The sequence below is a fragment of the Podarcis liolepis genome, assembly GCF_965112155.1.
Source record: "Podarcis liolepis genome assembly, chromosome: 10".
Taxonomy (NCBI): Eukaryota; Metazoa; Chordata; class Lepidosauria; order Squamata; family Lacertidae; genus Podarcis; species Podarcis liolepis.
This window is the reverse complement of record NC_139562.1, coordinates 21940157-21963303: the sequence shown is the minus strand read 5'-3', so window position 1 is coordinate 21963303 and position 23147 is coordinate 21940157. Positions and strand designations below refer to the sequence as shown.

General features: G+C 43.9%; 2 protein-coding genes across 8 annotated transcripts in view; one reads left to right on the top strand and one right to left on the bottom strand.

The window, feature by feature from the left end:
• The window catches only part of CHRM2 (cholinergic receptor muscarinic 2), a 418009-nt gene that overhangs the window by 3838 nt on the left and 391024 nt on the right, over positions 1-23147 (bottom strand). The gene's annotated exons all lie outside the window — the stretch shown is intronic.
• The window catches only part of DGKI (diacylglycerol kinase iota), a 247578-nt gene that overhangs the window by 163652 nt on the left and 60779 nt on the right, over positions 1-23147 (top strand). For 4 of the 7 annotated variants that reach the window (XM_083461921.1, XM_083461920.1, XM_083461922.1 and 1 more), the window contains 2 exons: positions 4417-4479; positions 18276-18376. In XM_083461921.1, coding sequence (XP_083318047.1) covers positions 4417-4479; positions 18276-18376 — 164 coding nt within the window. The remainder of the gene's footprint in view (positions 1-4416; positions 4480-18275; positions 18377-23147) is intronic. The other 3 variants (XM_083461924.1, XM_083461923.1, XM_083461919.1) reach the window with 1 other exon arrangement.

Genomic DNA, 23147 nt, shown 5'->3' with positions numbered 1-23147 from the left:
TGACAGCTAGGTTAAGGCAAAGGTACCCCTGACTATTAGGTCCAGTCGTGGACGACTCTGGGGTTGCGTGCTCATCTTGCTCTATAGGCCGAGGGAGCCAGCATACAGTCATGTGGCCAGCATGACTAAGCCGCTACTGGCAAACCAGAGCAGCGCATAGAAACTCCATTTACCTTCCCGCCAGAGTGGTACCTATTTATCTACTTGCTTTCGAACTGCTAGGCTGGCAGCTAGACAGCTTAAATTTGGTAGTGGCAGTGCTGACCCAAGGCGCTTTGGTACCTGATGTGAATCACAAAATGGTGCCTCTCCCCGGCCAGGAAGAGTGAATATCTACATTGGGAACAAAGGAGAGAGGAATCAAATCAACCTTACCCAACGGTTGAACTGGGAATCAAAGGTGGGTGCGGAGCCCAGGAAGCCCCAGAGGGCAGCCCCACCATTTCCTCCCTAGGGGTGAAGGAGCAGCAGTGTCTCCTGTTCGCTGAGATTCCACTGTGGAGGCAGCATGGGGGTTGAGGTGCCGAGGAGGTGGTAGGTCTGACCTCTAGGGAGTGCATTGCAGCCACTGTTGCCACCACAGCAGCAGAAGCAGGCGATGTGTTCCTCAGTGGCTGGATTTGTCACCTGGATCTTGCCACCAGAGGTGGCCTACATCCTCCAAGAGACCCCGGTCACTAGAAAAGTCTGTACTTTGTCCACCTCTCTTTCAAAACTTGCAGCAGGAAGTCTTAACGGTGGCTACTTCTTTGGCTCAGAGCAAGCCAAAGTACAGAAGGGCAGGGTGGCTGAACCATGGGAATTCTGTTCTCCCTTTGAAGCTGCTGAGTTGTGCGGCTGGCCAGCAGGATTCGCAGCAGCAAGGAGCATAGTTTGTATAGCCATAGTTTATTGCACAGCCAATGCAAATCCCACATGTTCACTGATGTGTCCCTTACTGCAAAACCCACAAAGGGTGGGCTGCCTAAGTGCATTTTTAAATGGGGAAAGCGTTGGTTCAGGCTCACAAGCATGTTTCTGCAATAGGTATTGTCAAATCCTGCCATCCCCTCTCCCCCTTTAAGTTTTGCCCCACCCACTTGTATGAAACAATGGGGCTGCAAATGGAGGAGACAAGGATGCTATTGTCCATCTCAGACCCTGATGTTTCAAGGATCTGACGTGTGTGTGTGTGTGTGTGTGTGTGTGTGTGTGTTTAGGGATTTCCATCTTAGGAGATGGAGCCCCTAGAATTCTGCTACTCCAGGGCAGACATCTCTGCTGTTTATTGATGGACACAAAGCCTGGAGTTACTATATATTTGAGCAGGGGACACCATGTACACACAAATTGATCTCTCCACATGCTTTAGATTGGGCATGTGGGGGAGGGGACTGTGCAGCAGCTGGGAGCCAGTATTCACATTATGGGGAAAAATATAGCTCTAGCTCCTCCCCATTTTATCATCACAGCCCTGTGAGGTAGGTTAAGCTGAGAGTGAGTGACTGGCCCAAGATCAGTTTCATGGCTGAGTGGAGGTTTGAGCTGTTGTCTCCCGGGTCTAATCAGATGCTACAACCACCCAGTGGTGTCGCAACGGCAGTGTGCCCCAGGTGACATGTCGGGGTGTGTGTGTGTGACAAGAAGGCACCCTGTGGGGGCTCGCAACAGCATGAGCAGCCATCACACTGCCGCTGCATGTGGAGGATCCTCCCTCCATTCGCTGCTGCAAGCAGAGGATCCCAGCACTGGCAGCAAACCACTATGTACAGCGCATGTGCAGCGTCACACGCATGTGCTGTACATAACGATGCCGCACATGTGCTGTACATAGTGGTTTGCCACTGGTACCGCTCAAGCACTGTACAGATGGCATGAGCAGAGGATCCTGGCACTGGCAGCAAACCACTATGTACAGCACATGTGCAGCGTCACACGCATGTGCTGTACATAACGATGCCGCACATGTGCTGTACATAGCGGTTTGCCACTGGCACTGCTCAAGCACTTTACAGATGGCACGAGCAGAGGATCCCGGCACTGGCAGCAAACCACTATGTACAGCGCATGTGCAGCGTCACACGCATGTGCTGTACATAACGATGCCGCACATGTGCTGTACATAGCGGTTTGCCACTGGCACTGCTCAAGCACTGTACAGATGGCATGAGCAGAGGATCCTGGCACCGTCCGTACGGTGCTGGAGCAGTGCTGCTGGCAAACTACTATGTACAGCGCATGTGCGGCATCGCTACGTACGGCACATGCGCTGTAAGTAGTGACACCAAACATGCACCATACATAGCAGTTTGCAGCCCCAGGTGTCACAACGCCTTCATTCGCCCCTGCAACCACTACACCAAACTTCCTTTCTAGTCCTCCTGTGGCTAAAGGTTTGGTAAACTAGGACCTCTCTGCTCTCTGCAACTGCACTGAGTCAGCATCTGTTGTTGCCAAAAGCTATGTTTACAAGGATATAAATAAGAATGATGGGAAATTCTTTCAGAGGCAGAAGGTAAGGTGCAACTTAGGATAAAAGTTTAAGCGCCACCAATGTGCAGTGTCAATATTGTTCGTCTCCAGATAGGGGAGAAATAGGAGGTATAGATGTGAACAAAGAGATATCATGTTTGTTTATGGCTCTTATCTTTTGTCCATTTGTCTTCTGAGTCACGCTTGTTAAATTCGGTAGCAAAGTTTTACTGAAGTTAATCTGGGAGAGAGTCAATTTTGCTTTAGAAGAATGAGCTGCGTTTCAGTCGGCCTCATGCATCATTAACAGAATTGCCAGCTAAACTCCAGTTCCAGAATCTCTAATAGACGGAGGGGAGGGCGAAAAATACCCATCCTACTGAAGATAAATGAAAGAGAGGGAAATTGACTTGATAGTGACAACGCTGCAGTGCCGGCAGATTGGAGAACCTGGCCTGATATGTAATCTGAATGTCACTTTGAAGAGAAAAGTGCTATATAATCAGCATCCAGTTTCCCATCATGCACTTTATGATCCAAAGACAAAGTTGAAATGGGTTTCTCTGTAACACAGTCAATGAGGGACAACAGCTTCCTCTGTATTTTTTTCTTTCGGTTTGCATTTTTTTTTGGGGGGGGGGGGATATTCTGTGTGATGAAATGCCGTTTCGAAACTTGAACTATTAAAAAACTGTTAACCACAGAAGTCCAGAGATCTCAGGCCAGAGAACCAGGGGTTCAGAAAGGATCTCCCACTGGCTTTTCCAGACCTGCTTAGTTTCAGGGACCGTGATGCCTTCAGACCATTCTGTGGACCCAATTGTGGACTCACAATTTCTTACTTGGGCTACTGATCTGATAACAACAACAACAACACAATTCACCCTAAGGTACCAGGGCACGTTACAACAAAACATAGCATTACTATTAAGCCACAACAGTACACAATATTAAAAACAGTTTTAAACACCCCAAATCACAGAAATAAGGTGAGTCCTAAAAATATGCATCTCCAAAGCCAGGGTGAAGAGGTGCTGTGTGAAGGCCATCACAATGTATTTTCATGTGGACATTTTTATGCACGTCAGTGGCTCCATTGGCAGCCCCACCCCTCATTCAGATGCCATCTGGGCCAAGTGTTTTTGAGCCCGTGTCTTGTTTGACTCATCTTCATGGAAACAGTTCATGGTTGGTCCAAAGCATGGAGCTGATTGCCTCAGAAATTCAAAATGCACTGTAGGGATGAGGGGGAAAGGAAGGGAACCACTGAAGTGGGGTGAACAAGTGAGAGAGGTTGGGGGAGTTTGTGGCAATGATGTGCTTGTCTCTCTCCAAAGATGGTTGCATACATCCTCTTAGGATGAAGAACTGTCGCCCCTCTTTCTATAAAGGATGCTTCATACTCCAAGGTCTTGTAGTGCTGCAGGGCTCAAACCCCAGGAACCTCATGAAGCCCAGCCAAGGTACCAAACCATTGGTTATGCTTTGCCTCCAATACTGGAGGCAGTCTACTTCTGAAAACAAGTTGCTAGGAAATCACACGTGGGGGAGAGCACTGTTGCCCTCAGGCTCTGCTTGTGGGCTTCCCACGGGCATCTGTTTGGCCACTATGAGAATAGAAAGTTGGAATAGATGATCCAGCAGGACTCACCTTACAGTCTTATATTCTTAACCCTGCCATTAACAGCTACCTGCCTTGTTGCCTCAGAGTTCCACCATGCCCCATAACCAGACGCCATTTTCCTCCATTGCGCTTGCTGATACCTCCCATTGGCTTTTCCATTGATGGTTGTGCTGCCTTGCAGCTTAGCACACACCTCCATTTTGCCTCAACATGATGCCTTCCTTTTGTTTCTGTTTAAATGTTGTTGTATGTCTCTCTCTCTCTCTCTATGGGCTTTTCCCCTGTCTGTCCATGCCGTTGTGCTGATCCTCTCTTGGCTGCACATTTCCTGCTGCCTATAGCATCCCTAAAGTGCCCTCTGCTGACCTGAGGAGAGTTTCAGCTCCCCCTGATTCCTTCGCCATGTGAGTACTCCTCTTTTCTCTCCCTTCTTTGAAATGCCCTCCTCCTTGCTCCACCTCTTCCCACCCTGCATGGTTTGTTATGTGCTCATCCTTCCATCACCCGAAGCACTTTCATCCAAACCTAGCATGTCCGATGAGGCAGTTCCTAGTGTGCAAAAGAGGAGTTTTAATTGGGCAGAGGTCATGTGGTGGTAAGGTCACTGAAAATACTTGCCCTCTAAGCAGAGCTAGAGCACTGCCTGACATTCCTGTAGGATAATGCTTGTCTTCTGCCTCCATCCCTGATATGCTCTAGACTTTGGACCTTCCGAGTTACGTATTTTCTCTTTTAATCTCGAAACTCTACAAACAAAAATCCTTGTAAATGAAACTTAAAGGAGAAGGAAAGTGTTTATCAGCACAGGTAGTAATCGAGGTGTCTTAAACTGGCTATGTTACTACGCACCCTTTGCATCTGTTTTGTTATGCTTCATAATTTGTGTTTTCAAAAAAAGCTCAATAATGGGGAAAAATCTGGTGGGTCAGTGGCATAACTCAGAGAGCATCCGGCAGGCCAGGGACAGAGCTGAGGAGAAACTTGGGGATTATGGGTAGAGCCTGGCAGAATTGCAACTTGACTACCTTTTCATATTCCTACACACAATTTGGCTGGTGGGGCAGTTAAATACTTGGTGGTTGTTCCCTGATTTTCTTTTCTTTCGTTTTGGCTCTTTCAACAAAGGCCTCGAGGAACAACCAGCCCTAGTTTCCTGACTTCTGGAGGGAGATCTGTAAGCCAGGGTCATATTTACATGTACAGTGGTGCCTCGCAAGACGAAATTAATCCGTTCCACGAGTCTCTTCGTCTTGCGGTTTTTCCGTATTGCGAAGCACGGCTATTAGCGGCTTAGCGGCTTTAAGAAAAAGGAAACAAACTCGCAAGAACTCGCAAGACATTTCGTCTTGCGAAGCAAGCCCATAGGGAAATTCGTCTTGCGGAACGACTCAAAAAACGAAAAACTCTTTCATCTTGCGCATTTTTCGTCTTGCGAGGCATTCATCTTGCGAGGTACCACTGTAACTAGACATCACCCCCTCTCTAGGTCCTCAAGACATGCTTAAAGTGAGGACAAAGAGAACTTTGTCACACAGTACATGATTAACCTATGGAATTCGCTCCCAAAATATATAACTTTTGTCATTTAGATGACACACAATACAGATTGAATAATGCAATGAAATATCAAATAATGTACAATAACACCACCGCAAAACAAAATAATATTATTTTTTGAACTTATATTCCACTTTTCCTCCAAGGAGCTCATGGTGGAGTACATTGCTCCTTTTCTCCCCATTTTATTCTCACAACAACCCTATGAAGCAGGTTATGCTGAGAGTGAGCGACCAGCCCAACTGAGCTTCATAGTTGAGTGATGATTTGAAGCCTGGTCTCTCAGATCCCCATCCAGTGTTTCCCAAACTTGGGTCTCCAGCTGTTTTTGGACTACAGTTCCCATCATCCCTGACCACTGGTGCTGCTAGCTAAGGATGATGGGAGTTGTAGTCCAAAAACAGCTGGAGACCCAAGTTTGGGAAACACTGTCCTAGTCCAACAGTCTAACCACTGCTCCACACTGGCTATCAGAATGCTGCCACATAGCTATCGACATAGAGATGGGAAGTAGGTGCATGAATACGGTGCTCGCTCCCCCTGCAATGTGCTTACCAGTGTCATGTTGTTTCCTAGCCTTGCAACGATTTCAGATCCACTTGACCTCTCTGCTCAGCTTCTCTAACATTTCCAGCGTCTCAGTTAATTTTTATACGTCAGGTCAAGACTTGAAGAAAGTGGCAATTTTTACAAAGGGACCTCAGCTAATTTGTTAGTCAAAGCTATTCTGTATCTCCAGATCTGAAAAGAATAGATTAATCAGGCAGCTGCACAATGACTGACAATTAGCATGTCTGATAAATTAAAGCACAAACCCAAGGGGAACTACAGAAATTGGATTTGGGATGCTAGTTGCTTTGAGATTCAAATGTTCTCCTTCATCTTGGCAATGCGTGTTGTTTCTGAAATCCTGTTGGAATGACGTGGCTGAATTGGTTTTTGAGGAATATGAGTGGCTGGCTGCAAATAACCTTCAAATATTTTGGTCCATTTATCTTATAGAAATGGTCTTGAATTTTGGATTGTGAAGTCTACAAATTGTTAGCCAGTGTTCTACATCATTAAATGGTGTGACCTTCTCTGAAATTGTATTGAAGATTTTGAGTTGGCATTCAAACCACATTCATTTTATATGGCCATTTGCCTGCAGAGAGAAAGCTCAATCTGCTGGCTTTTGTAAATATTTGGCTAACATCAGAATTACCTTATTCATCATTGCTGCCCACACAAACAGCACCTTGCTGCATTCATCAACATTCCTGTACTTTCTCAGAGTGTTAATTATTTCCTAATAAAACAGTAATCAAAGACATATTTTCTTTTATTGACATTCTGGGCAGGAAACAGTAATGGGCTGTTTCTGATCCATATAAAATGTTGTGGGAGCTGGAGATTTTAATGCCATTTACATCTCAAAAGACAGACCCAAGAAAGGCTATTACTGCTAGTGTCTGAAGTACCCAATACTAATTATTCATATGAACACAAAAAACAAACACTTAGCTGCCTTCTCTGCCTAGCTGAAATCAGTACGATCTGCAACTGTATACCAGCCCATCTGAAACCTGATTTTTTGTTATCTGTGGAACTCTCAAAATGTTAATTCATTCATACCTGATCCTATGGAGAATTCTGCAGTAAGGGAACCTATGGAGACCAGGAATAATTGCCAGACAAACACAACATACATACACATTGGCTAATGCATTGAAGGTGAATTGACTGTACTTAGCAAGTTGAAACCATAACAAAATGTTGCAGTGTGGACGGTTCCAGGCAGGCAGGCAGGCAGGCAGCCAGCCCTTTTTGAATACAGTGTTACCTCTGGTTATGAACTTAATTCGTTCTGTAGGTCCGTTCTTAACCTGAAATCGTTCTTAACCTGAGGTACCACTTTAGCTAATGGGGCCTCCTGCTGCCGCTGCGCTGCCGGCACATGATTTCTGTTCTCATCCTGAGGTAAAGTTCTTAACTTCCAGGTTAGCCGAGTCTGTAACCCGAAGTGTTTGTAACCTGAGGTGTTTGTAACCCGATGTACCCCTGTATTTTCATTCCCCATTCCCCAACCTTCAACATTCAGCCACCATTCCATAGTTACTGAGCATATTCAGTCCTTGATGGGCTGTTTTGGTGTCAAGCCACACTAAAAAAAGGACATATTTACACAGTGTATAGTTAAGCTATGGAATTCACTCCCCCAAGAGGCAATGATTGCCACCAACTGGGATGGTTTAAAATGAGGATTAGACAAATTAATAGAAGATAAGACTCTCAATAGCTACTAGGAAAACCTCGCTAGATTTAAACAAAAACATTTCCCCAAGCCTATTGATACCTCCCTCTTGGTCATGAGTGGTGCTATTTTTGCTAGGTACAAATCCTCACTCGTAATATTATTAGGATATTAACAAAATATGCTAAATACACTGAACATGAAGGAACTGGTCTCCCTTGTAGCTGTTTGGGGGTACGTACCATGGGCCTCATTGCTACAAAATAAATTAATTCAAGGGGAAGTTAAGCACATGAAAATGCATTTGCATTTGTTGCATTTATATCCTACTGTTTTCTCCAAGGAGCTCAAAATAGTGTGTATGGTTCTCCACCTCATTTGATGCCCACAAAAACCTTGTGGGGAGGTAGGTTAGGTAAAGAGGTCCTAAGTCACCCAACGACCTTCATGGCCGAATGGGGATTTGAACCCTGGTCTCCCAGGTCCTAGTCCAACACTCTAAGCACTGCACCAAGGAAATCCTGCTCCAAGTAAATCTCCTGGAGACATAGAGAACTGGGCAAAAACAAACAAGATGAATTTTAACAGGGAGAAATGTAAAGTATTGCACTTGGGCAAAAAAAATGAGAGGCACAAATACAAGATGGGGGACACCTGGCTTGAGAGCAGTACATGTGAAAAGGATCTAGGAGTCTTGGTTGACCACAAACTTGACATGAGCCAACAGTGTGACGCGGCAGCTAAAAAAGGCCAATGCAATTCTGAGCTGCATCAATAGGAGTATAGCAACTAGATCAAGGGAAGTAATAGTGCCACTGTATTCTGCTCTGGTCAGACCTCACCTGGAGTACTGTGTCCAGTTCTGGGCACCACAATTCAAGAAGGACACTGACAAACTGGAACGTGTCCAGAGGAGGGCAACCAAAATGGTCAAAGGCCTGGAAACGATGCCTTATGAGGAACAGCTAAGGGAACTGGGCATGTTTAGCCTGGAGAAGAGGAGGTTAAGGGGTGATATGATAGCCATGTTCAAATATATAAAAGGATGTCACATAGAGGAGGGAGAAAGGTTGTTTTCTGCTGCTCCAGAGAAGCGGACACGGAGCAATGGATCCAAACTACAAGAAAGAAGATTCCACCTAAACATTAGGAAGAACTTCCTGACAGTAAGAGCTGTTCGACAGTGGAATTTGCTGCCAAGGAGTGTGGTGGAGTCTCCTTCTTTGGAGGTCTTTAAGCAGAGGCTTGACAACCATATGTCAGAAGTGCTCTGATGGTGTTTCCTGCTTGGCAGGGGGTTGGACTCGATGGCCCTTGTGGTCTCTTCCAACTCTATGATTCTATGATTCTATATTGGAGGAAAAGAACTGTTGCTGATACACTATTAGTCTGTGATGTGTTGTCTCTGACTCTGTGGCATTAGACACACCTGCATGGATTTGTCGGAAGGTATTGCATGCTCATTTGCTGCGACTTAACTTGCCACCCAAACGAACATGTGCTCAGGTGTTTGCATTCCTTGCCAGTCACTCAGTGCCAACAGAGTTGATTTTGGGTTCAGTAAAAGCCTGTGGATGGTGCTACTGATGGTTAATGCTATATTGAATGCTATCTGTGATTAGTTTTTATATGCTGGAGCTTTGCGCTGAAATGTCACAGACCGTAGCTGCTGTATTTCATGGGATTTTGGGTATCCCTGTTAGGGTGCCAGTTTACTGGCGGATCACCCCAATAGATGACAGATATTTTCATAAAATTGGCTATTTTATATCAATAGGAAGCAGATATGTGACTAAATGTGTAAATAATTGCTGTAATTTAAATAGAGGGAGTCTGTGGGGAAACTTTGGCCAAGTATTCTGTATGTCTACACTGTGTCTCAGGAGACAACGGAAGAGTGTGCTTTTGGGGGTCAAACCGTTGGAGAGTTACTGTGCCTGCTGTGGTTGCAGAGACTGGTACGGGAGAGACATTTGGAGACATCTTTGTGACATAGAGTTGGTCTGCCAATGGGCCTGGTGCCTGAAGCCAGCTCCTTGGGAATCCTACCACCTTCCATTTTGTGGACATGACCAAGCCAGCATAGATATCACTGAGAAAGGAGTGCAAACATATTGGGAATGTGGGCTTGGGAGAGCACATCTTTGTTTGAGAGACTGTCCTGCCATGTGATGCCCCAAATCTTTTGGATGCAACACACGAGGAAGGTGTTGCGGAGTTGCTCCTGGCAGTTGCAAGTTGCCCACGACTCACTTCCATAGGACAGTGTGCTCAACACACAAGTCTGATAGACCTTCATCTTGGTATTGGTTGTTAGCATCACATTCTCCCGTACCCTTTTGGAGACGTGAGCCATTGTCTTTAAGATGCCCCAAAACTCTTTTCTCTCTCCTCTGATGGCATCTATTTATGTTTTGAATGAGTAAAGCATTGTCAAAGAGAGCCTCATTTTTAATGTATCACTTCTAAGCTCTGACAACAAAATCTCAGTAGCAAGGTTAATTATTTTTCTTTTGTGGCCGCTGTTTTCCTTCTCCCTATTGTTCTAAAGGCAAGGGGATTTAATTAGTTTTGCATGTTTATTTCTTCTCCAGAAGATAGGTAATTCATTAATCTGTCACTGCAAACATGGCCCAGGGGAGATGTGCATTTTCTGAAGTTTAATTTCAGGGGATTTTTGTTTTTAAATGGAGGCAGATTTCTCACTGAATCATACCAGCTAAGTTAGAATTTCAATGGGATGTGATGTAGACTGTTTTCTTTCCTTTTTAAAAAATCTGTCAGAAATCTGTGACTGAATTCCTCCCTTGTCTGACTTTACGCAGACACTTGAAGGATAAGATATGGTTCACAAGACTTGTAAATAATTGGAAGGAGAATAAGGGTGTGTTTTTAATTAAAAGTTTTCATCCGGCTGAATCAAACTGGTGCTGTGGCAGAAATGTTGTTTAGATGTCAGATGAGTGCTCTGGGTTCAACCGCTAGCCTGGATTCTCTCATTTTTTTCTTTTTGCATGTCAGTGGAGGCAGAAATACACATTCCAAATGCTGCTACAGCAGCAGTATTTCCACAGGGTCTGGATAATTAACCAGGCAGTGTTAGAGTCACACAGCTTCAACACAGGTGTGTGTCATATTGTCAGAGCGGTGTGTCTGGGTACATTTCCCCATGTGGACATGAGAGGAAGCTAGCACCTGAAGGGAGATGGACTTGAGGGGTGTTGGCCTGCTATAGATTTCATATGCTTTAGCCCTAAACATTGGGAGAAGGGACTTCAGGTCCATTGTGGGCTTCCTCTTCATCCCACCAACACCATCTCCTGGATCTATGGCTGTCCTGCCCTTTTGTGTTCTGCACTGATGCTAGATCCCATGAATCAAGGCAGAGCAGGAGTTTCAGGACCATGGATAGCTCCAAATGAGCTCCAAATGCTATGATAAAGTTTGAGAGCAACCTGAGCCTTTTTCAGCCTCTGCCCCCAGACTACCTCTCACATGCTCTTCCCCATTGTGGATAACTTCAGATTCTTATAGGGTCAGTCCTCTGACTGGAAGATGGGCACTCCTCTGTTCTATAGCCTCATACATACATGGTGTACTTCCTGCACCAGTGGACTGGTGATGAGGCAATTGGTTCTTAGAATCATAGAATCATAGAATCATAGAGTTGGAAGAGACCACAAGGGCCATCGAGTCCAACCCCCTGCCAAGCAGGAAACACCATCAGAGCACTCCTGACATATGGTTGTCAAGCCTCTGCTTAAAGACCTCCAAAGTAGGAGACTCCACCACATTCCTTGGCAGCAAATTCCACTGTCGAACAGCTCTTACTGTCAGGAAGTTCTTCCTAATGTTTAGGTGGAATCTTCTTTCTTGTAGTTTGGATCCATTGCTCCGTGTCCGCTTCTCTGGAGCAGCAGAAAACAACCTTTCCCCCTCCTCTATGTGACATCCTTTTATATATTTGAACATGGCTATCATATCACCCCTTAACCTCCTCTTCTCCAGGCTAAACATGCCCAGCTCCCTTAGCCGTTCCTCATAAGGCATCGTTTCCAGGCCTTTGACCATTTTGGTTGCCCTCCTCTGGACACGTTCCAGTTTGTCAGTGTCCTTCTTGAATTGTGGTGCCCAGAACTGGACACAGTACTCCAGGTGTGGTCTGACCAGAGCAGAATACAGTGGCACTATTACTTCCCTTGATCTAGATGCTATACTCCTATTGATGCAGCCCAGAATTGCATTGGCTTTTTTAGCTGCCGCGTCACACTGTTGGCTCATGTCAAGTTTGTGGTCAACCAAGACTCCTAGATCCTTTTCACATGTACTGCTCTCAAGCCAGGTGTCACCCATCTTGTATTTGTGCCTCTCTTCAGGTTCAATGGAAGGCACCCATGAGGGTCCAGGTTCCAGCCTTAAAGGCCCTGGAGGTATGAGAGGTTGTTCTGTTGACGCTTGGCTGTGAAGCCCAGTGATCTCATTTTCTCCAGCAATAGGCTCAGAGCCTAGAACCTCCTTAGCTGGAAACTCTGAGTCTTGTTTGCAGGGTGAGGACATTGGGACTCTGCGGCCCTCCAAATGTTGTTGGATTACAACTTTCATCATCCCATGTTGACTGAGGCTGATAGGAATTGGTAACCCAGCAGCATCTCAAGGGCTACAAAGTCCTCATTGTTGTACTATGGAGTGGCATGAGTATCTTCTTTGGCCAGATGCCTTTAGATGTGGACTCTAGTTCAGTGGCAGAGCATCTGCTTAGCATGCAGGTCCCAGGTTTAATCTGCAGCATCAGCATGTCATCTGCCCCAAACCATGGAGTGCATGAAACGTGAGCTGGCCAATGGTCTTGCTTTGTATAAGGGAGCATCCTACATTCCATTGTGGCTTCTAGTCCTCTTGTCCATGGGTGGAGAAGTGTTTTCAGCCCAAGGTCCACATATCCTCATGGACAATCTTCTAAGTGGTGCCAAAGGCAAAAGAGACTGGTGCAGTTGAATCCAGATGTTTCTGTGCAGACACCCCTCTCTAGCTGGGCAAACAAGAAGCATTGCCACAGTTAAAAACTCAAGGCTGGCAACTGAGCAGGGATGTAGATGGGTGTGGTTTGGGAAGAGGTCTCTGATTCTGGAAATCCCTAAGGGCCAGATAGAGAAGCCTAGAGGGCCACATTTAGCCTCCAGATCTGCTGCTGCTCTGATCTTTTTTCTCTCCTTTGGAGCTTGGTTCAGAGTCTTTTATAGGATCCTAAACATGATGTCTGAAAAAGAACTGTACCAGCTACTACTCTGTTTCAAGGCCAATTTCAATTATGGACTTAAATGGATTGGATTTGATTCTCTGTGTATATGCTTCCTCCAAATGTGCTCCACCGCAGATCTTGCCAGCAAGAATCTGCTAAAAGGGCCACAATTCAGGGCCTTTTCTGTTGCAGCCCCAAAATTTTGGACTTCCCTTTTTCAGGGGATTTCTATGGCTCCATTCCCCCCTCCCCAGATAAGGGGAGTTAGTTATTTGCTACAATCTGTATCATTAATTGTAAATTTTGATCTTTTGTCAGTGCATGTTTTTTTTTGTTCTTATTTGCAAATTGCCTTGGGAATTGTTAATATGCAAAGTGGGACCACAGTGACTGAAACGGATACATAAATGAAAAATATCCATGGCATAGAGGAAAACATGCTTGGGAAGAATTTTTAGAGTTCGCAGCTTTGCTTGTGTACAAACCCATTTGTGCAAGAGTTCATTTGGCTCATTGGTTACTGATGCTGACGGCCAGAATACATACATCTAGGCTTCATTCTGGGCAGAAAGTTACTGTGAATTTATCATTCCACAACTTTGGAAACCCAACTCTGTGGCAGGGTTTTTGGCATACAAGTGAGAATTCCAACAGCGTTCAGTGTCATTAGCACTGCCTAATACAAATGACTGTCATTTTTGCTAACATGTTCCTTAGGAGGCAATGAAACAGAACCTCTTATATGAATACATAGCTATTGCATTTCCCAGAGATTTTCTGGTCTCAGAAATGCCCACATTGATTTGTAATTTATGATTGAGAAATCACTGCAAAGTCTACAGTGAACTGCATTAGTGCAGCATCTCGTAAACCTAGTTTCTGGATTTGTTTGTCCAGTACTGGTGGACACAGAAAAAGGCATGAGAAGAACTGGTTGAGGCCAAAGACCCATCATCATCCAGTATCCTGCTCCCACAGGGGTCAACTTAGATGTCCATGAGAAGTCCACAAGCAGGACCTGGGTGTAAGAACACTCTTCCCCACTCAGTTTGATTCCCAGCAGCTTTCTAAAGGATGTGGATAAGGCTGAAAGGGACCACAGAAAATCTTCACTCAACTTGAGTGCTGTATAAAATAAATGGCAGCTCTGCAAGAAGTGGCCAATGATTTCAAAACAAAGATGTTAGAATTAGATCGGCCAATATAATCCCTGTCTTAAAAATGCTGGAAGTGGTAAAAAATGGATTCTTCAGTATTATTGTGGACATCCTTTCCCTAAGGATACAGTTGCAAAATTAAATGTAAGCTTTATATTTGATATTATATATGAGTTTCCTCAGGTCTTCTGAGGAACAACAACAACTAGTTATCCAAATGGCCTAGGCAGCATTCAAAACTTAAAAGAATAGGGTACTCATCTCTGTATCTTGCTCTTACACCAACATATCCAGATAGTGGTGACAAGGTGCTTGTCTGAAGGGGAAGAGAGAGACCATTTCTAGAGCACTGAGGAAGCTGCCATTTCTTATTTTGTTCTGTGTCTATTAGTCTTTCAGTGTTTCACTGCAACATTGCTGGAATACATTCTCTTTCTTCAGACATGGACTATTCAATTAAATACTTGTGTTGATTGAAGTCTGAGGACTTGGTTCATTTCGTTATCTGCTCTCTGGCATTTTTAAAATCACCTTTCCATATAAAAATGTGTTTTTATACCTTATCTCATATTGTACCATCTAATGAGAAACCACACAAAACCACGCAGTCACCACCCAAAGCAACAACCGCAGGTCAACACAAGTAAAATAAAAAACATAGCCCATATAATTCTTTAAAAGTCTTGTCAATATTTAATTTACGCCCCTTCCCTGATTTTCCCACCTCCTGCGACTTTAGAGGGCACTGGCACCATCTATCATATTGATCTTAATTTCTCAGTCAACTTCTTTTTGAATGTTAAATAAATGCCTGAGTCAAGAAAGGGGCTGAATCACCTGGCTTGCAGCCTGCTGTTATTCGCCTGCTGCTTTCTCCTCTATTCCCAGAGTTCTGAATCTCCAGATCTACCTACAAAAACAAAAGAAGCAGCAGGTAGATCCTACCCTGTTAGATGAGATGTCCGAATGCCAGCTAAAGCAGACAGCTGTCCCCTGAAGCTGCTCAGGAAGTTATGGGTGCAGCTTTCTGTCTCAGACGAATCATGACAGCTTGCCTTGCATAGAGAGAGGGGGTTTTGTTTTTTTTTGACATCTGAGGGCACCTGGGCAGTATGGCAGCTGCTATTTAGCACTGGGGAATTATTGTCTGTCCAGAGCAATGTGAAAACCGTAATTATTTCAGCTGGTTTGGTTCGCTATTCTTAGAATCCTTTAAAATTCCAGCATAACCTCTGAAGCTCAGAAATGTGTTGCATTCCTCGTTGCTTGCTGCAATGAACAACAACGAGAAAATTATATATTATATATGTATTTTCAGTTCATGGTCTTAACCCGTAGTTACTGACTGTTACTTCCTGTCACTTCCAAGACCAGACAGTCTCTGCCTTTAGGTGCTGCTTTAATAGGGAGTTTGCACTCAGGTTGTTTCTAGGTTTTTCAAATTTGTCCAGAGGTGACAGACCTGTTTATAGCAATCAACCAAGGAACAAATTCAGCTTCCTCAGAGATATTTGCTAATTGCCTTCTCCATAGACTCCAGAGGTCAGTGAAAATATATCGCCTTAGGTCCAAAAGGTCTGGTAGATTTTAAGCTAAGGAATAATGATGCAATAATTCATACGGTGTAAGTTTAATTTTTGAAAGGAAAGTGCTGTTTTGTTGTTGTTGAAGCTGGATGCATAAAATAGCAAAGAGCCACATGTCACAACCTGCCCTGAGACCAATATTAATAAATGTTAAGCCCATTTTTTTTTAAAAAAAACAAAACCCATGGAAGAAGTCATTTAAGGGCTATAGGCATGCTTTCTGTTCCCAACCGCTGACATCACCTCTGTGGAGAAGGCAAGGAAAATGGCCAGTGTGGAGCAGTGGTTAGAGTGTTGGACTGTGAAGTAGGAGACTAGAGTTCAAATCTCCACTCAGAAAAGAAGTTCACTGGGTGACCTTGAGCAAGTCACTGCCTCTCAATCTAACCTACCTCACAGGGTTGTTGTGAGGGTAAAATGTGGAAGGGAACACCATGTAACCTTGATTTCCTTGGAGAAAGGTATAAATGTAACAAACAAACTAACCAACTAACTAACTAACTAACAAATAAAAATGGTTATATACCATTCTTTGTTTGCTTTGCATCCAACTGGTTCTTTTGAGAAACATTCCTCTAGCTCAGGGGTCTGCAACCCGCGGCTCCGGAGCCATATGTGGCTCTTTTACACCTTTGCCGCGGCTCCGGGGCGGATACTAGCGAGGGGAGGTGGCACATTGTGCGCCTCGACACTCTCCACTGTGGCGGGCACTGTACTGGCTGTGACGTCGCATGGGGGCGGTGCGTGCGTTAGTCACACATCGTCCCGACGTCACCGTCCCGGTTTTGCAGCTCCCAGTTTTTTTTTCTTCGGAAACGGGTCCAAGTGGCTCTTTTTGTCTTAAAGGTTGCAGACCCCTGCTCTAGCTTATATGCAGTGGTGCCATGAGGGCAGAATAAACAGACACCACCCCCAAAGTGCAGCACATATTGAAGTGAGCAAAACAATGTACATTACCCTCCCCTGTGATAAAACCATTGCCCAGAGTATAAACGTAGCTATTGCATTACAGAGTGATAGCTAATCGAATCAGAGTAGTAGACCCATTGATATGAATGGATTTAAGTTACTGAAGGTTGGCATGGTCAGATATTATTATATAAAAATTATACACTGCTTGATTGCTCTAAAGTCTCTTGGATCTGTTGCAATGATAAGGTAGACTCAATCAGGGAGGGTGTCTTATCTAAGGTACCTCCAAAACCTGGAGCAGCATTGATGAGACTTCTGCTTATAATAAATTCCTTATTAAACTGTTTGATAATCATTAATTGGAATGCATGTGCTATTTGCTTCAAACAGTTATTGGCAGGGGTGAACTTTGAATGTCTTTTTATTCAACAGGAAATCTAGAATGTTTCCTAAAGTATCTGGAGTTCAGGATATGCCTGTCACTTTCTCTAGAGAAATTGGGTCAGGTGTGTTGTGCTAAGCTGCTAAGAGGAGCTGCTCGCAGGTGTGAGCTAGCATCTTCAAAAAGTTCAAGTGAAGCTCATTTGTTCTGGGTTCATCATATTGAGGACTGCTAAAAGCACAGCAATTGCATTCATTTGTCCATTCATTCATTTATAGGCACTGTTATGCCATTGTTAAATTATATTCTTAGGGCCGTGTGTGTGTGTGTGTGTGTGTGTGTGTATAAAATAAATCCATTAAAATATAAAATCAAGTTGAGAACAGTCAGCAAAATCAAAATTGTAGCTAAAAGCTTGGCGAAATGGAAAGGTTGTCTCCTGATTCAGAAAAGACAACAACAACAAAAGGGGGTTTTCAATATTTTCATTTATGGTAAATGTTTTACTTATTTATTTCCCGCCTTAGTTTTAATGAATGTATAGGGTGGTCTTTTTTTTTATTCGTTGGTTGGTTGGTTTTATTTTTGTAAAGATGCCTTGAGCTGCCTGTGGTGAGGGAAGGTGTCTAATAAATTTAATTAATTAAATAATAATCCGACAAACCTCCCTGGGGAAAAGCTTTTCCCAACTTGATAACTACTTTGGAGAAGGGCCTCTCAGGTAGCCTTCCTCCTCATCTTAGATAGCTGGGTCTCCCACAGAAGTTCCTCTGTAGGAAGTCCTAATCTACAGCTGGGCAGATTTCAAATTTTTGATGGAAAAAAACCCAGCAGGTGCATGCCAGATTTGTAACAGAAACTTTTCTGACTTTCTCAAAAGAACTTGTTGACCCCTGTGACCCTCAAGGAATGCTGTTCCATTGAATCAAAGGGTGAACTGTTTTATTTGCAGAAATCTCATGTTTTGAGATTGGCAGCTCAGTGCTCGTGGGGATTCAATTTTTAATTATTATTTTTTTGCTTTTTGGCTTCTGTTCTTCCTCTCTCATTGCAGCTCATCCTAGAAAAATCAGATTCTCTCTTCTGGATGTTAGCTGTGACTCTGCCTAACATTTCTCTCGCTTTTCCTTGCAGTCCCCATGCCGTCTTAGAGCGCCTGAGGATCAGAGTGAACAGAATTAGTTTACAGGATTATGAGGGACTGCATTATGACAAGGAAAAGCTTCGGGAAGCTTGTAAGTATATATATAAACATATGGCTGATTAGTATAACCGCATTCATGTGTTCTCCTATGTATATAGGTAGCCTTTTGATATCGGGCTGACATGTTTTGGCTGGGCTTAGTCAACAGCCATTTGCTGTCAGGTCCTGCCTTCTTTGCATTGTGCTCCACAGAAGCCGAGTGCATTCCTGATGCCTGGCAAGGTGGCTTTTATGAGGGAAAACATTGGGCCAGAAGGTTTGTGTGCCTTTATAGCATCTCCTGCCCTCCAAACCTATAGCTTGGCCATTTTGAAAGAGGCAGTTGGGACTTCCCTTGTGTTTACCAGCACATTTTCTTTTAAAATGCTCCTCCTGTAGTTGGACGCTTCCTGTAAACAGAAACCAGCTGATCTCTCTATGACGTTTAGTCCTTTGTTGCAAGAAGCAATCTCCAAAGCAGATGTGATCATTATAAGTATACAGTGGTACCTCTGGTTGCAAATGAGATCCGTTCCAGAGGCCCGTTCGCAACATGAAAAGCCTGCAACCTGAAGTGCCGTATCTGCGCAGGTGCGCGGTGCAATTTGGTGCTTGTACGTATGTGTGAAGCGTGATTTAGCACTTCTGTGCATGTGCGAGTGGCGAAACCCAGATGTAACCCTTTCCAGTACTTTGGGTCACCGTGGGATACAACCTGAAAAAAAGTAACATGAAGCAAACGTAACATGAGATATGACTGTAATGGTTGAGCAAACAGGGAATCCAGAAAAGCCCTGAAGATAGAGATCTGGTGTGGCAATGGATAGCTGTGGTGGATAAGGCAAAAGTAGCAACTCCTCTTTTCAGAGCAAGCAGGCCACTTGTTTGGAAGAAACCCATACCTTATAGATGTTGCCATCATTCCCTGCTGGTGCACTTTCTTGAGACATCTGGCAAGTCTGCATGGAATGGCGAAAGGCTGAATCACACACTTCATTCTGGCATATGAACGATACAAATGTCTTATACCTTAAGGGCCTCATGCAAATACCCTTGTAGTCATGGAGAAGATTCCCATTAATTTTCCTGATTCTCAGTTAAGACCTTATCAGCCTCGAACTTCACAGCTACGCTGAGAAAAACAATACACAATTTCTGGGAGAAAGTACTGTAGCAATTAATGGTCACGTTCAATCAATGGTACAGAAGTCCAAGGGAGAGGTCAGCCAATCTGGCGGTGCTGTTGACGGCAACACCTTAAAATGAAGTCCTTTTCCTTGGTGACATGCACGGAGTCATTAATCAGTGCAGGATGTGGCTGCTTGCGATAACAGTTTAATAGAGTCTTGTTCATGCATCTGGCTCATTATTCATATTCAATTACAAGGACGGCTGTTTGTTATGTAACAAAGCTGCAGCTTCCTTTTTTTACAATATGGGATTCCCTGGTAATTACTGGATGGCAAATCTTCTAATTGGTTTGCTTATCTTCTTGTAGAAATATGGTTATTCTGTTTAGACAGTTTTATGCTCCCAGACACACACACCCAACACACCACACACACACACACACACACACACACACACACCCTTTTCACTGTTCACTGGTACTCTTTCCCAGAGTTGAAAGATGATGGTCTCAATAATGGGAACACAGGTTCTTCTAGCAAGACTAGTGCCAGCTCTTGCTACATATTTCCACCCAGAAAATTAAAGCCTTCATCATGGGTTTGCCAAACATTATTCATGAAGATAATTGTTAGGGTTTGTGGGGAGAAAGCATATTAATTATTGAAATTATGCTAGCTAATGTCGACTGCCTGGTTTGTGGAGGGAGAGATGTCTTGGCTGGTGCTGAGCAGAATTCTTCATTGAGGAAAATCATTTGCCTGAGGAAAAATATTGCCAGATTGCAACAGCAGAGGTGATTCACCTTTGTAATGTTGTGGCGTGGTGCACGACAGTATCTCCAACACAACGGGGCAGTTTGGACATCATGATAAACCTTTGTTTATTGGAGGGACATGGAAGAAGACATTTGGGGACTGTAGACTTGCTTTCTGTCCCAGCTGTGATCATCAGCTCTGTGGAGAAGATAAGGAAAATAGCCAGTGGAAGCAATGGACTAAGACATGGGAGACTAGGCTTCAAATCCCCACTGGGCCATGAAACTCACTGGGTGGCTTTGGCCCAGCAACAGTCTCTCACTCTAGCGTACCTCACAAGGCTGTTGTGAGGGTAGGAGAAAAATAGAGAGCAGAAGAACCATGCATATCATTTTGAGGTCCTTGGAGGAAAGGCAGGATATAAATCTAACAATAAATAGCCTTTGACTTACCCACTCATGCTCCCTTCTCCAGTGGTGAAGGTATTGGAAGTCTTCAGTTTTTGAAGAAAACAGCTTGTTTCATTTGAACCTGGCAAACTATGATTCACCTTATCTGTAGTTTGTTTTAAACCAGCCCACTTCAAACTAAAAGTTATGAAGACAGCTTAGCTTAACAAACCACAGTTAAGATTAATCACAGTTTAGGGTTCATGTGTAATGCTAAACCGTGGTTAATAAAAAATGGAAGTGAAAGCTTCATCTCCTTGTTTATGTGCCACAAGAGGAGTGAGAAGGGTGAGGAGACCATGAGTCTTTGACTTGCTATGGCTTCTCCCATCATGTTAAAACAGGAATAAGCAATGTGGGGCCCTCTAGATGTTGTTGCACTTCAGTTTCCATCAGCATAAGCCATCATGACCAATGCTGATGAGATAATTGGAGTTGTAGTTCAGCAACACCTGGAGGTCATCACTTTGGCTTCCCCTACATTAAGTCATGGTTTACTAGGATGTCCAGTTCAGCTTATTGTGGATGTCTCTCTTTTGTGGAAAAAGCTGTAGATCAGTCTCCAAATGTGTGGGTCATGACTCTTTCCCAATGTTCCCCTTTCAATCTTGCCCACCTAAATAGGCAGTAAATGATGAAAATCATAACATAGAAACCCGTTTAAGAATGAGCCATTTTATTATCCCTTTGGGAGCCCTGCAGGAAAGCTATTAAGATTTTTGCCTGAGACATGTCTTCATGATGGAGCATCAAATACTTCGACACCAGCGTAATAACCTGGATCATCCAAACTCAGAGTAAATAAATTTTGCTCTTCTTGCTTGCTTGAAATACCAATTTGATTCTATCAGTGGCCTCATCTGAAATTGAATTTTTTTACTCCTGCATCCAACTCGTCATACATGCTGTTCAGAGAAGATTAATCTGGGCTCCACTGGGGGAAGACAACTCATTTTTGAAATCCTTCCAAGAAATTAAATGATTCCATACTTTCCTTTGTAATATTGAAACAACCATATATATTTTTTTACCCCATTTTTGTTACTCACTCCACTATTTTATTTTAGTTCTTTCTGTCTCCCATTAGAGCACTTTGGTGATAGAATGGAATAATATTCTTATAAGAGGTACAGGTATTCACTTAGGACAGTAAGTGTGTGTGTGTGTGTGTGTGTGTGTGTATGCTTGAGAGGTGAGGTAATCCAATCCAAGTTCCTTCAGTGTAACCAAATCATTCCTCAAAGATGAATTTGTCCAACCAAATTGCTTAGTTCATTTGTTCTTTAATGGTAAGCATTCTTCTGATGCAACAGTTTCCACCCAGTGAGTAATTCTGGAATGACTTCCAAAATCTCCATATAGGTGAAAGTTACATCAAAGGGGAGCAAAATGAATTAGTGGAGAAAGTAACAAAAATCTTAAATTTTTAAATGAGGCTTATTGTCTTAATGGCTGAACACAGGTACTCAAAAATGTGTGGGTGAACATCAGAAAATTGAAAAAGCACTTGAGAATGAGTTTAATTCACCAGATAGAAGGGGCTTCATTCATCCCTTTGGCTACTTATCCATAGAAGACTTTGCTGTTGTATTTTCCAAGTGTCAAATCCTTTCCTCCTCGGAAGTCCTGGGTGACTTGAATTCTGGAGGCAGTTGCATGAAATAATCCAGTCTATACAAATAGGCTCAATTTGCAGAATTTATTTTAATTGTAGCATTTTCACCAGGAATGGGGAACCTGTGGCTCTCCACAGGTATGGCCAATGAACAGGGATGATGGGGCCTGTAAACTGACAACATCTGGAGGGCCACAGGTTCCCCATCCTGGCATCACATAGTAACTGCCAGTTGTATGCTACTGAGTCAAGCAGCTGTGCCCAAATATAGATCTGGAGGGTCTGACTCTGACCTCTAGCTCAGAGTCTGTAAAGCCAGTGACCACATCTAGAAGCTGGAGCCTGATGTTCAGCAAGGAAAGCTACTGCTCTGGATTTTCCAGAAGGCAGAAGAAGACAAACCTCCTAGTGTCTATGCCAGTCTGGTCGAGCCAAAGGAGTGTTTCTGTGCTTAGGTCTAACCATATGCCATGATGAATGCACTGCCAACTGCTGACCTGTGTTTTCTCCTCATTCTCCCCAGTGATGCAGTTCCAGGATGGCACAAAACCAGTATGCATTCTCTGGCAGCTATTGGGGCCACAGTGTCCCTTTCCTTCTTTAAAAGTGTATTGTAGAAGTACCAGTCAGTTGGGAGCTGTGATTTAAGTTCCCCACAAGGACCCAGGATGATGATGCACCAGGAGCATTATGGGAAATTAAATTGGCAGTTCCTAGAACTCACAGAGCACTTCATCCCACCACCACATAAGCCTACTAGCGGCTGCTAGTGTGTGTGTGTGTGTATTTTCTACCAGTGAGCACTTTGCCAAGGGCTCATTTAAACCTGGAGTTTGTCCAGATTACCGAAGGCACGAGCGATGTGATGTCACC